The sequence below is a fragment of the Stigmatopora argus genome, chromosome 19 (genome assembly GCF_051989625.1).
Source record: "Stigmatopora argus isolate UIUO_Sarg chromosome 19, RoL_Sarg_1.0, whole genome shotgun sequence".
Lineage (NCBI taxonomy): Eukaryota > Metazoa > Chordata > Actinopteri > Syngnathiformes > Syngnathidae > Stigmatopora > Stigmatopora argus.
In genome coordinates, this window is record NC_135405.1 from 6,983,601 (window position 1) to 6,996,486 (window position 12,886).

The window sequence follows — 12,886 nt, forward strand, 5'->3', positions numbered from 1 at the left end:
AGCCCTGTGACAGTCAGAGAAAAACACCCATTCTTGAACACAAACCTGACTTGAGGGGGATCATGACAAGTTCTGCCCACCTATATATATATGTATATATGTGTATATATATGTGCATGTATATGTATATATACACACACAAATATATACATATACACATACACATACATATATACATATACACGCACATACATATACATTTATAATGATAATGATGGTCGTAACCTCACTGACACCTCCCTGAGAAATGCTTCGTTTGCAAATATTACATGACACGACACTCTTACTGCCATTTAGTCTCTAAAATGAAGTATTCCCACATGTTGGCCTGGTGCTTTGATTCACAGCAGTTAAAAAGCACAACAATGTTAAAACAGACTCAGTACTTCAGTACTGGATCAGACCCAATTTTGTGACCACCTTCATTACTCCGAAAAGAGCTGTATAAGTCACCGATATCGATAGAGTATCAAATCGGAACAACACTAGTGGCCAGGGCATGCTAGGCATTAGACAGAGGCACACAAGTAACACTGGAAATGAAGACTTTAATGGATGTAGTAATGATCAGGTGCTGTCACATGCTTCATGTTCTACCAGAAACCCTATTGATTATATTGCCTGTGCTGGATTGGTTGGAACAAAAACCAGGACCCCCAGCGGCCCTTGGAAAACTGTTTGGGGATCCCTGGTTCAGACTATTGTTATCGGAATAACATAATATATTACTTTAACAGATGCCTGTTGTTCATTTTATTGTCATTACTTGAATGCTGACACTTCCAGTTGCCCTTTCCTCTAAAAAAATGACTTACACCATACTATTTGGCCTATAAGTCGCACCAGCCAAACAATTTATGCACCTGAGTATTAGTACAGGCCCAGCCAAACAATGATAAAAGTGCAACTTATAGTGCAGAAAATACGGTACTCTCATGACATATTTTCCCACCTCTTCTTTACGCATTTGGTGCCAGTGCAATTAATATTTAGTTGCATCTTGTGTTGTGAAAAAGTCAGTTATCATTTGTGGATATATTCAATATTGTATATACTGTATAACATTCTTTGGCTTTTGTGATGATTTTTTTTTTTATCCACAGTAAGTATTTTTCCCCCAAACCCACTACAGCGAGCCTCATTGTTAACAAAGGAACGAAGCCTAACTGTGAACCAAAAATTCCTGCGAATAATTCAAACCATAACTATACAAGCTATGTTCACAAAACATGTAACCTTTGAAACACAAACATGTTACAGTATCACGTTTTAGGTGAACCTATTCCAAGTACCCCAAACAACTAAACTTAGTGTTGGGTGACATTCCAGGGCAGGAGGGGTTAAGAATACATCCAGCAGGCTCCTGTCTGGACCGGGTTTGGGGGGGGGGGTGCCTGAAAGCCTATGATGATGGCGGTGGTGCGGCCGGTTCTGAGGGTGTCTGGAGACGGCCGTGTGTTTACAGAGGCTGCGCACGCGCCTGCCACTTCATGACAACACCCGGCTATTCCGAGGCTGTGGTGTCGTCGAGCCAGCTGTCTTGTCAATTGGCTCCTATTTTGAGCCAGGGCTCCTTCAGACAGCACCGCTGCCAATGGGAGAGTCTTTGAACGGTCCCTGGCTGGGGAGGGGCGAAGAATACTTGACATGCTTTGCGCCACTATTTGATCAGCTTCATGGGATTTAACGTCAATTATTTTGATAAAGGCTATTTTAATCAGATTCCCCTAAATTGCACCAAAAGCCAGCAAAATGGCATATTGCTCTCCTTTTAATTTCAATCTGTAGTCACATAATGGTATGTAAACTCCAGATTTTCCAACAATTTTTAAGTTTCATTGTCTTGGGACGCAAGCCAATATCTGAGTTACAAAACAGGAGACCGCAAATGGTAAAAAATATTAATTAAACGCAAGTTGCAAGAGTAGGTCAAAACTTATAACCACATGCTTTCTAGGCTGCCAAGTGGGCCAATTGGACTAATGTCATTAAGTAGGCCGCATCCTTAAAGGAATACATGACTATACATTAGTTGTGAAGCTCCTCTTATTCCACTTATAGTAAGGATATTAAATAAAACTAGTCCTTACATTTTTTAAATTGAGAAATATTGGACAAAAGTTGTAGTTGGGGAAGTTAGAAGCGTTTAATGGTATAATTTTGGAATATTGATTTAACATGTGCACAAAAATATTTATAAAAATGTGTGAATTGTGTTTGCATATGGTTACACTTCATCACACCAGTTGAAGGTGTGATAGACTATGTGGAGGAACAACATTGAACATGGAAATTGAGTAAGGGATTATGGTTTTGAAATTCCGCAGATAAGGAAAACTGCAAGGCAGAATTAGTCCACCATTCCATTTTGTGTTGATTGTACAGAACAGAATCCCTAAAAGAGGAATTTCAAGACCCACTTTTATACAGGCAATGTAAAAGTGGATTGAGGCTGCAATTCTCTACAGGATTCTGTGGATAAAATCTAGGACACACTAGAACCGTTATTCATCTGCAAGTAGGCGTTTGTTCGATTCTGGCACTGTGACTTGTCAAAGGCAGCTCAGGATACACCAAGAGTTCAACAAATATGTCAGAACATGTCTAATGTGTGCCGATATAAAATCCTCAATGCCGCAGCCACACACGCACTGAAGCCTCTAGCAAAATGGGACTGTGTAAAGCCCACAAAATTGATGAAATAAACGGAATGAAAGGGTACCAAGAGATCACAAGGGATTTATTGCCTGCTTTCTGTGACCTGAGGCTTCATTAAATTCATGCCAGAGCAGGAAGAATCTTTACAGCTACTCTTCTACTCATATCACTTTTCCTGTCTGCTGGGATCTGATACTTCAGGAAAAGATGCCTCGCTTCTTTCTGTGCCGCTAACTGGAGTGAGAATACTGTCAGGTCAAGTCTCCTCTTAATAATAGTTTATACTAATAATAACACAAAGCAAGTGTTGAATTTTATGTAGACATCCAAGGGGCAGAAGGTGACATGATAAAATGCACAGTATACTTTATATATTAAGAAAACCTCCAGGGTCATTCCGTATCTTTTTAATGAGTATTTATTTGCTCTTAAAAAGAAAAGTGGATTGCAGATAAAAGAGGGGGTACGGAGATTCTCAGCACGTTTGCAGCGCACACACTGACAACCCCCGTCTTTGGCTCAAGTGGTAAAAAAAACTGATGAGATGCTTGGTATTCTGTAAGGGATTTGGACTGCCTAAAAAATATATGTTAAGCAAGGCCCTAAACTGAGATGGGATGAATAACCCTGCCTTTTGTTTTTATGGGCCCAAAATATTGATATATTTAGTACGAGTGGGGAAAAAAACAAGTTGGACAAGTAGGTTATGTTTTTTTGAAGAAAAAAAATGGACCAAACCAGGCCCAAATAAGACTCTTTTTGAAATTATAAAGGAAACATCAAAAACATGGAAAATCGGACAAAGACATGGACCTTAAAGTGTTAAGAGGAGCATTGTCTAATCTGTGTGCATTGTCAAACAACACATTAATTCTATTTTGAAGTGGTACAGGTTTGTGTTTAAACTATATACAGTGATGTACTATTTGGGACAATGTTGAGCATTCTAGCGACCACAAAAAGTGCCTGTTAGGACAAAATTGAATTTGAAGGCTATCATTATATAAGTGAGTTCATTTGTTTTACCTGCATTCTCCTGGAACCGAGCAACCACCATGTAGCAGATTACAACCTTGCTTGCAGGTTGCTAAGAAAGAGAGAAAAAGACAATGTAAAAATTAAAATTTTGTTGACATGCTTAGTAAGTTAGTTAGAAATAACAAATTTAGAGAACAAGTTTGGGGGTCAGAGGGTGGTTAATTAAAAATCAAGTGCAACGGAATATCATGATTAATGTTACTCTGAAATGAGTTAGTGGTTGAAAGAATGAGACAATATATAAACTTCACTTTACAACAATAACATATAAAAAAAGCCATGTTAAAGGGTTAATTTCCAACGCATGTAAATAATTTCTCTGGCACGAGTACTATTTAATAAAAAACGAATTAAGCAAAGTATTTTTAAGCAGTTTTAGAGTACAGACAAGACTGAAGTTAGAGTTGCAGTATCAATAACAGATGTAGAAACAGCACAATGAGAAGAGAAGAAGCACAAAGAATATATTGTTACTGTGAGTAATGTTGCACTTTCGGTTTGATTAAACTTTCTTTTGGTAAACATACAATCAGCCCCCACAATTTCACAGCTTAGTATTCGCTCGAATTTGTGATCTAATCTTGGCCTTAGCGATTTCACTGTTGGGAAGACTATAAAATAACAGATCATGCATAATCACAAAATTTGATATGCCGGTACCACCATAAACCACATAAAGTGATGCTTATTGTCTGACTGGTAGCTCACCTGTTTTACAGTCGGGACCCATCCAGCCCTCAAGACAAACTCGAGCACCTGACTGGTCACACCGATAGTGGCCAAAGTAGTCGTCACGTGGAACACACAGTCTATTGCATTTGTTGCCGTAGTAATTCTCGTCACAGGACACCCGAATACGGTAGTTCATGCGAGCTACAGGCCCATCATGATGGATGGTCTGCCAGGGGTCACCAGGAAGCACCATGCCAGTGTGAGCATAACGCTCAATCATGTTGTCGTCCTCCTCTGGAATGAACAACAAAAGACATTAAATACAATTTTATTGAAAACTCCCTGACAAATTAGGGAGTAGAAACAGTTTAGGCTTTTGTATACAGATTATGTACAGATGCCATTAGTGCATCAATTAACATGACGTTATGAATTGGCCTCACAGATTATTGTCAGCAGCATCATAAGGATGGATATAAAGGCAAATTTCTCTCATTGTTGGTCGCACTGTAGCACAAAGTACCCAAAAAGGTAGTCAATTAATCATAGTGTGATTGCAACTGGTCAACAAACTGTGAATGTGGAGGGCCAGTGATTTCCTTTCCTCTAGAGTTTTGACTTGCTCTCAACTATCGTCAATTTTGAAGCGAGCAAGCTCTTACACACAAACATGTACACACACTTGTGCATTTTCCTCTACCGGGGTCTGACACAATGTCAGACAGAATTAAGCAACAATAACAAATAGAACCCCCGGCAGTGGCCAGATAGAGAACAATGGGCCTCGGGCCCAAGCAGGCTCAGCTACTTCGGTGTCTAAACACCGAGCCCAGCCGCCTAGTCCGCTCCACTTCCTGCTCGATAAACACAAGGAAAACAGCCCACTGCCTTTCCTGAGGACGCAGGAGGTGTGTGGGGGGGTTGTGTTAGGGAAGAGAGGCAAGTGGGAGGATGTGATGCTGGAAGAGAGGAATCTCACTGACATACTGGCGGGCTCTTACGTAGGACAAGCTAGGAGGCGGATGCTGACTCAGGCCAGGAATCCACTCCGATCTCTCAAGATAGAGAATATGCCCCAGCATACATGGTATAAAATTCATTTTCAAATTAAACTTAATATCTTGAATGGCATTGACATTTATTTAAAAAATGTAGTATGATCCAAATCAACAGATGGCACTGTAACCCAAAGTCAAGAAGAAAATGGGATTATAGTCAAGGAGCAATAGGTGTAAAATATTTGTAAAACAAAAGGGGAGAAAGATTCCAAACGCAACATAGAGTTTAGACGTGTCTCCATTATTTGTGGAATCATCAATAGTATTATTGCCACAAGTGCACAAAAAACGAATTAAACATTCTCTTAAATTAAAATTTAGCACACCACTGTGGCTTTAAAAAAATAATTTGTTTGGATATAACCATTAAAGCAGTTTTTAACAGAGGCTGTAATAGTACAGCAACAAGAACATTTATTTGCATCTGGTTGACATAAGAAAAACTCTTTAAAAATTATGTACAGAAGGAATAAACATTTGTTGAAGCCATCTCTTTAAATCTTGATGCTAAAATTGAAGTCAGCTGATGGGTCTGATGCAGTGCACAAGGCTAAAAACACTGCAACTAGAAACTAATGATCTCTTATTTCAGTGCATTTCAACCTATTTTTGACCAAGGGTACAGTTTTTCATGAAAAACAAAAAATCCCAAGAACACCACCACAGGGAAAAATGGAAAAGACACTGCATAGGGGCGCCTTGATGCTGGGCAGAGCTGCCCTAGCCTAACAAATAAAAACACTTTACTATCACATTATTACTCACTCAGTGTGACATAAGTACCTGTTGTAATAAAGTAATATATTGCCTCCCCGGGTGAAAATTATTTCCACTCTGTTCAGGTTTTTCTATACAGTCTATGGTAAATCGCAATGAACTGCAAGACACCCGTGTTTACTCTTTTATAATGAACACTCAAAATTTCATCCCTTTTCCAGTTTTTTTTTCCATTACAAAAACCTTTCCTTCCTTGTCACCGTTTAATTATCGCTAGAGGTTAGCCACAATGCCACTATCACCTCCACCTGACACATCATTATACAAACTAATTATCTGTTACTACCTAATGATATAGACATTAATTCACCCATTCATTTTCTGAAGCGCTTACCGACCGTTGACACAGAACAAAACACTTAACAGTACATTTGCGGATTCCTTTTCAAAAAACATTTTTCCATCAATTAGGTGAAGTAGAGTGCAGTGGCAGTGCAGTTGAAAAAGACCATGTTAAATCATTTGGGATTAAAATGAATGAAGATTGTGATAGAAATGGGATTATTTCCATTTGTAGACACAAATATGCTGTATGTAAGAGGGGCTAACTGTGCCAAACAGACTTGCGTGTCATAAACCAACCTCAATCACAGGGTTTTAATTCCTGAAGCCCCACAAAGTTAACAGTTTATTTCTACTCAACTATTTTATCACTTCAAATACTAATCTTACTGATTGTACACTACCAAATAAAAATAAAACAACAACAACATCAAACCAGTAACATTTTGGAATCTATTTTCATAGATGGGGCAGCTGTGCTCCAATGCAAAAATAGACCCACTTGATTGTCGTCTCACTGCACCTGTTTGGGAATTTTGCAAACGCTTTGCTCCAAGTTGTGCAAACTGAAGGTGTTTTTCTGAAGAAAAAGCTATCCGATTGATAATTTAATGTCAGGAAATCATTCCAAATACTATAATTTGTCAAACCATGTCTAACAATTGTCTTCCAAATCATGATGTAAGCAGAAATCTATGCTCACCACACTTTCTATTGTATTTCAAGCAAAAAGTAATGGATATTGTGTTACTGAACTAAAAATAAATGCATTGAGCACATCATAATTTTCATTTGTATTGTTTTTAACTCATCTCTCTGGGTATAGTATAAGCGATAGGTTGACGTTTGATCTCAGATTTGTTCTTAGAGATCATAAAGCAAATCTGTTTCATGTGCTGTTATTTCACAGACTAACAGGCCACCTCTTTGCAATAAGATAAAGGAAATAGGTGGCACTGCTATAATTGGTCGTGAATGGAGTCACAGGGAAAGCTGCTGTCTATCAAATGCAGTAGCAAATTTGCATGTTTTACACCAGGGGATAAAAATAGAAATCTTAGTGTTTTACAAGACTAATAATATATATACACGTCATGATTACAATGTAGCAGCCATGTTTTTCACGTAATGGCCAGAGGTATTTCATTTAACAACCAGGTGACTATTGTTAGTAATATATAATTAGCCTGGGATGTGGGAAGGGCATTTTATCTTGATGCAATGCATTTATATAATGTCATTAAATACTTTTGAAATCCCAATATAAAGTGGTGTTTGTTGTATATATTAAATGAAAGGCCAATACAAAACCATATACAAAAGTTTGTACGTAAACATGTAGACTATAAAAAGCGCCTGACTCATTGCCGATACATGCATTTACTGGTGGTTTCCCCCAAAGAAACCGGCGACTGGGTCAAGAAGCTAATCGGAGGTATGATGTCAAATTCTATTTCTTCGCCATTGTCTTCAATCATGAGCATGTTTGATGTCATGGGCTAAACAGGATGTGACGGCTTTTTACAAATACGGCAGGAAAGTAGACAAAAGAAGACAACGTGGTATGGAAATACATCCATCCTCACACACATTTCCATGCACACACCAAGGGTATTTGAGACTTGTGAAAAATGCCATGGGATCAAGGGTGCCACAACATTTATAGAACTCAAAAGATGGCCTCCTCCGGCTATTGCTCAAACGGGAGTGAAAAAAAGGGGATGTACAGGAGTCAAGCCAACGGACATTTCCGAATGAAAACAGGATACAGCTGGTCAAGCAGTGACCACCGACATAGCTGCTTGTATTGTATATAGGGTCTCTTGGGAGGCCAATATATCCAATGCTACATATCTTCAAGTGAAAAAATGCGGCAAACACAATAAGTAATATATTTTTTTGTTAAAAACAACAACTCAATGTTATCTTGCCAAAACACTTGTTAAACTCTCATTGAACAATTGACGCTGAAATATGTCACTTACTGTTCCGTGTAGTGTTGTCCCAGTCCCAGGCCTCAACAATTAAGGTGTACATCCGCTGAAGAAAGAAGACAAAAGATGACATCATTAGGGTAAATTGTTACTGCTGTTTTTGTGTTTTGAAGGCCATGTTTTTCCCCTTCTTTTTTAAAGAGAGCTTTGTGCATACACTCACAAAAATACACATTGAAATACCGTATAGTCACATCTTGTGTGCATTAATAAACGAACGGGCCATATCCTGTAACAATCTTAAAAAGATTTGGCAACCATACATATGTGGATAAAGTCAAAGCTCCCTTTCTTCTCCAGAGAAGCTCAGGTTTGATATAAACATAAAATTCATAGCCAGTATAGGAGGTTATTTGAATCCCTTATCTGATCATTGGGGCTATGCAATAGGGGAATCAATCATTGGTTTTGGGTTTTTTCTGGGCATGATTCTCATTTAGAATGGATAATCTTTTAGAATATACCAATCGGGGAAATAGCTGGCAAGCAGAGCTTGAATTGACAGTGCCTCTGCTGGTTCTAGAAACACACTGAATTCGGACTCAATCATCAGCACCTTAAATCCAAACCATGACTAAGTAAATGTAGCTCAATATGCGCAGCGGTTTATAATCCAGGATGGTTTATCTATGGAATTTTACAGGAAAATGAGCCACATGTCTTTTGGTGTCAATATACCAACTTTCAATGTGGACACGTATGACAGATGTATGAATAAATGTGATTTCCATGTCAAATTTGGGTGGGTGGGGTTCATGGGAATTAAACCAATGTTTTTCTTTTCACTGTAAATTGTCTGTAGTAACCTTGACTACCACTCGTTTTCCGATCTGCTTATCCTTAAAAGGATTGAATTGATTGCCAGCCAATCGCAGGTACTAGAACATATGTAATTACAATTTAGCACAGTATAATTCTCAAAGATTTCTGATTGCCAGTTCACACAATCTGTAATAAACAGAATAAAAAAACTGTGCAAGCCTTGTTAGGATAACCGTCTCGGACAACGAATGAATGTGTGAACTAAGGTTTAAATGGTACAAAAACATATAACCCAATAAGTGTACAAGACTAGCAAGTACTGTATGCCATAAAAGTAGATTCTTTTACACGTAGATAAATTTTGTTTAATATTGACTGATTACACATCAACACTACCAAACACACTAATATGAAATGTTTTAAGACAACACGGTCAAAAACACCTTAAATCTTCATGCTTCAAAAGGGAAACTATCCACTCTTTCAAAAAATTAGGCCTTATTAAAAAAGGTCACTTTGCCATAATTAGCTACAGTATGAGAGCTAAAATCAGACTGGCTTTGTCCTTGTCAGACACTGTGCTACAATAAATAAGCAGCTAATGGGATTATCTTGTTTCAGTTATGCTTTGCTCCGAACACATCATGCAATGGATTAATATAAACACTCCCAGCCTTTTTTAATGTAATATGCAGTTAAATCAATGAAAGGATGTGTGCTCAATAGAGTGACTGTTGTGCAAAACTTATTCAAATTCGTATAGGGTCCCTTGATTTACTATAATGTGCGACACAAAATGTTTTGTAAATCATTTTTTTGCGGTTTAAAAAAGATTTAGTTTGTACTTTAGTCAACAATATCATATCTTGTTGATAGAATATGTCAACATTTGTGTAAAGGTAACACACCCAACGGTTCTTGATGTGGAATACAGCACAAACATGCCAACTGAGTCTGCTAGAAAAAAAAGCATGGTCACACACTCCTGCTCCACGGTTGAGTTGTGAAATTAAAGTCAGCAAGGGAAAGTACCATTTACTTCTCATCCCCAGAATCGGCGACAACGGAATTGGCAGCCGATTTCAATCCCTTCCATGGAAATCAAAACAATACGGAAAATACATTTCCAGGTGCAGAATATTTCCTTTTACCTCCAAGAAGGTAGATTCAAAAGAAAATAATGCCCGTCTTTTTATAAAATGTGAAGACCAAATAATAATAAATTGCAACACGAAATCAAAATGACCACAACAGAAGTACAGACATTCTACTATAACAGACTTAAAACGGATGCAGATTTGCAATGGTTGATACATTTTGGTCGCTCTCTCTAATCAGAAGTAGTCCATCCACTTTTGCTCCAAACAAATTTTTACTTTATTGTAAGTAATGCTAATAGATCTACCGAAAAAGGCATTATGCCATTTTCTCATTCGGTCTGGATAAGAAAAAATATATGTACTGCACGAACACACCCTGCGATGCTGGCAAAATCTGGACTGATGTGGAAATTTCACCATTGCACCATTTTGGTTGAGAACTACTCTTTCCATGAAAATTGAGGAATAACCTTACCGAGTTTAAAGAGGACATACAATTGCATAGGTAAGTTGCTTATTGTGTTACTTTCAGTGCTATGTTGACATCAGGTTGTTACTAGGCAACTATGATGTTTGTAATGACAGAGCAAAATCTAGAAAATTATGCATGTGTTAATGGTGCGTGCTCGTGTGGGCACATGCACAATCCATAAGCGTAATCTAACTGGTGTGCTGCAGGGGACACTGCTAGGCAACCAGTTGACCTAAATAGCATTCATTACATCACCATAAGAGACAGTTGTAGTAGCCACAATGTGACCTCTACTGTAATGTCACTGATGGAACATAAGACCCCAGAGGAGTTTGGCAGTGGCCATCAGACCAGTATTAGATCTTGTGGTTGGTCAACTGAAGCAGGAAAGAGAATCTGGGGAGGAGGTTGGTGATCTGTCAAATGTGTGTGTGTTGTTGATCAAGGGGACCAACAAGCTGGTAGCCTGGTTGCTGCTGGGCTGCAGGATTAAGTTGGCTTGTCTGGCAATGGGTGGTGGCGGGAGGAAGGGGAGGGCTTGTTATTGTGGAGAGAACACAGGGTGAATGGGAGAGAATAGAAGATGAAGTTACGGAGGGCCTTGTTGGAAATGTCTCCATTTTTTATACTTCCGCAGGTGGGTCGAAGGTCTGGCAGAAGACGGTTTGGGATTTCTGGTGACTAACTGGTCTACCAACACCATTCACTCCAGAATGAAGCCACCCTCGCACAGATGGATTATTTGACATGAACGTGGATCATCCCACGACATGTAGCACGGCTTCTGACCTTTCCACTTACCCTCCCGTTCCCCCCCATCACAATCGAGCGAGCTAGTCTGAGCATGTGCATGGGTGGGTGTGTATACCAATGCATAGAGAAGGTACTATAAGTGGCACCATGTGCATAAGCCACTCATTGGGCTGGAAACCGTTAAATCTTTGAAATGATTCAGACTCAATGGCTGATGAACAGGTGCCTTAAGTGACTTCCTTACATGCCGGCTGCATGTTGTAAATGCCTGGATAAACAGTCTGCACAGTCCGTGTGTGTTGGTCTTGAGCAAAGCCACTAGTCTGGTTTCCCACAGACCATCCCAGTCTGTGATTAGCTGGATTAAGTGACAGCTGCCCAAATGGTCGGAACAAGATAGATGATGGGCAGGGGGGTTAAAGGGGAGGGGGTGGGGGAGGAGAGTTGCTACTGAACAAAGACCCTTGTCTCAATACCGTAACTCACCCCCATCCCAATCAAAACTATTGTCCGCGATGAGACCATCGCTTGAGGACAATTAGCAATCTGCATTTGCACCAGCGAATCAGAACTGATTAGTAAGATACAGTAAAAAAGACAACACAATTCCATGAGGTTGAGGCACACATCTGTTCAGTGGATTTTAAAATAAGTCTAAAAATGTTGCCAGTTTTAAAAAAAATTATCCTGTTTGGATCTTCAGGTGGCTACATCAAATACTTTATCTGAGAGCAAGAAGAAGCTGCTGTCAGTCAAATCTCCACCCAAAAAATCCCTCCCCTGCCCTATCCCAAATGGATTAGAGGATTTACTTTAAGAGAAATCCTAGTTTTCACGTGAATGGGGTATTTTTACGAAGGGGGAAAAGGCTGTTAATGTGTCAATGACCTGATGAATAGGCTTGCAAGGACTTAAAACTTTGTTTGAACTGAAAAGGAATAATTGCAACATTTCTTCTCATATTCAGGTGGTCCCATACCTTTGGAATTAAGTGATTTAACGGATCGCTTCAGAGAGCCACAGGTATAGATTCTCTCACCAGATGAGTGGTTTATGGTTTTGTGGGTGGGAGCCTTCACGGCTGCTGCTGAAGCAGAGTCATTTATTGTTTTCAATCAAAAGGGCCGAGAATCAGAGGGAGGCAGCAGTGGGAAGTGGAAGCCGAGGCAGGTTGGGGTCACTAAGCATGGGGATCTGCACGCTTCTTTTTCTAAAGAGGGGTCAGCGCTCTGCATGTGGGGCGATGTGCGTGTTTGCATTCGAAGAATACTTAGAATGTGAGATCCAGGCTTGTTGTGTAATCCCATGCAAAATCCCAGT

At 39.3% G+C, this 12,886-nt stretch overlaps 1 protein-coding gene across 1 annotated transcript in view; it reads right to left on the reverse strand.

Moving 5' to 3' along the window:
- The window catches only part of jag2b (jagged canonical Notch ligand 2b), a 46,763-nt gene that overhangs the window by 18,512 nt on the left and 15,365 nt on the right, over positions 1 to 12,886 (reverse strand). The window contains exons 3-5 of the mRNA XM_077587038.1: positions 8,471 to 8,525; positions 4,405 to 4,662; positions 3,685 to 3,745 (exon numbers count right to left, since the gene is read on the reverse strand). Of these exons, the coding sequence (XP_077443164.1) occupies positions 3,685 to 3,745; positions 4,405 to 4,662; positions 8,471 to 8,525 (374 nt within the window). The remainder of the gene's footprint in view (positions 1 to 3,684; positions 3,746 to 4,404; positions 4,663 to 8,470; positions 8,526 to 12,886) is intronic.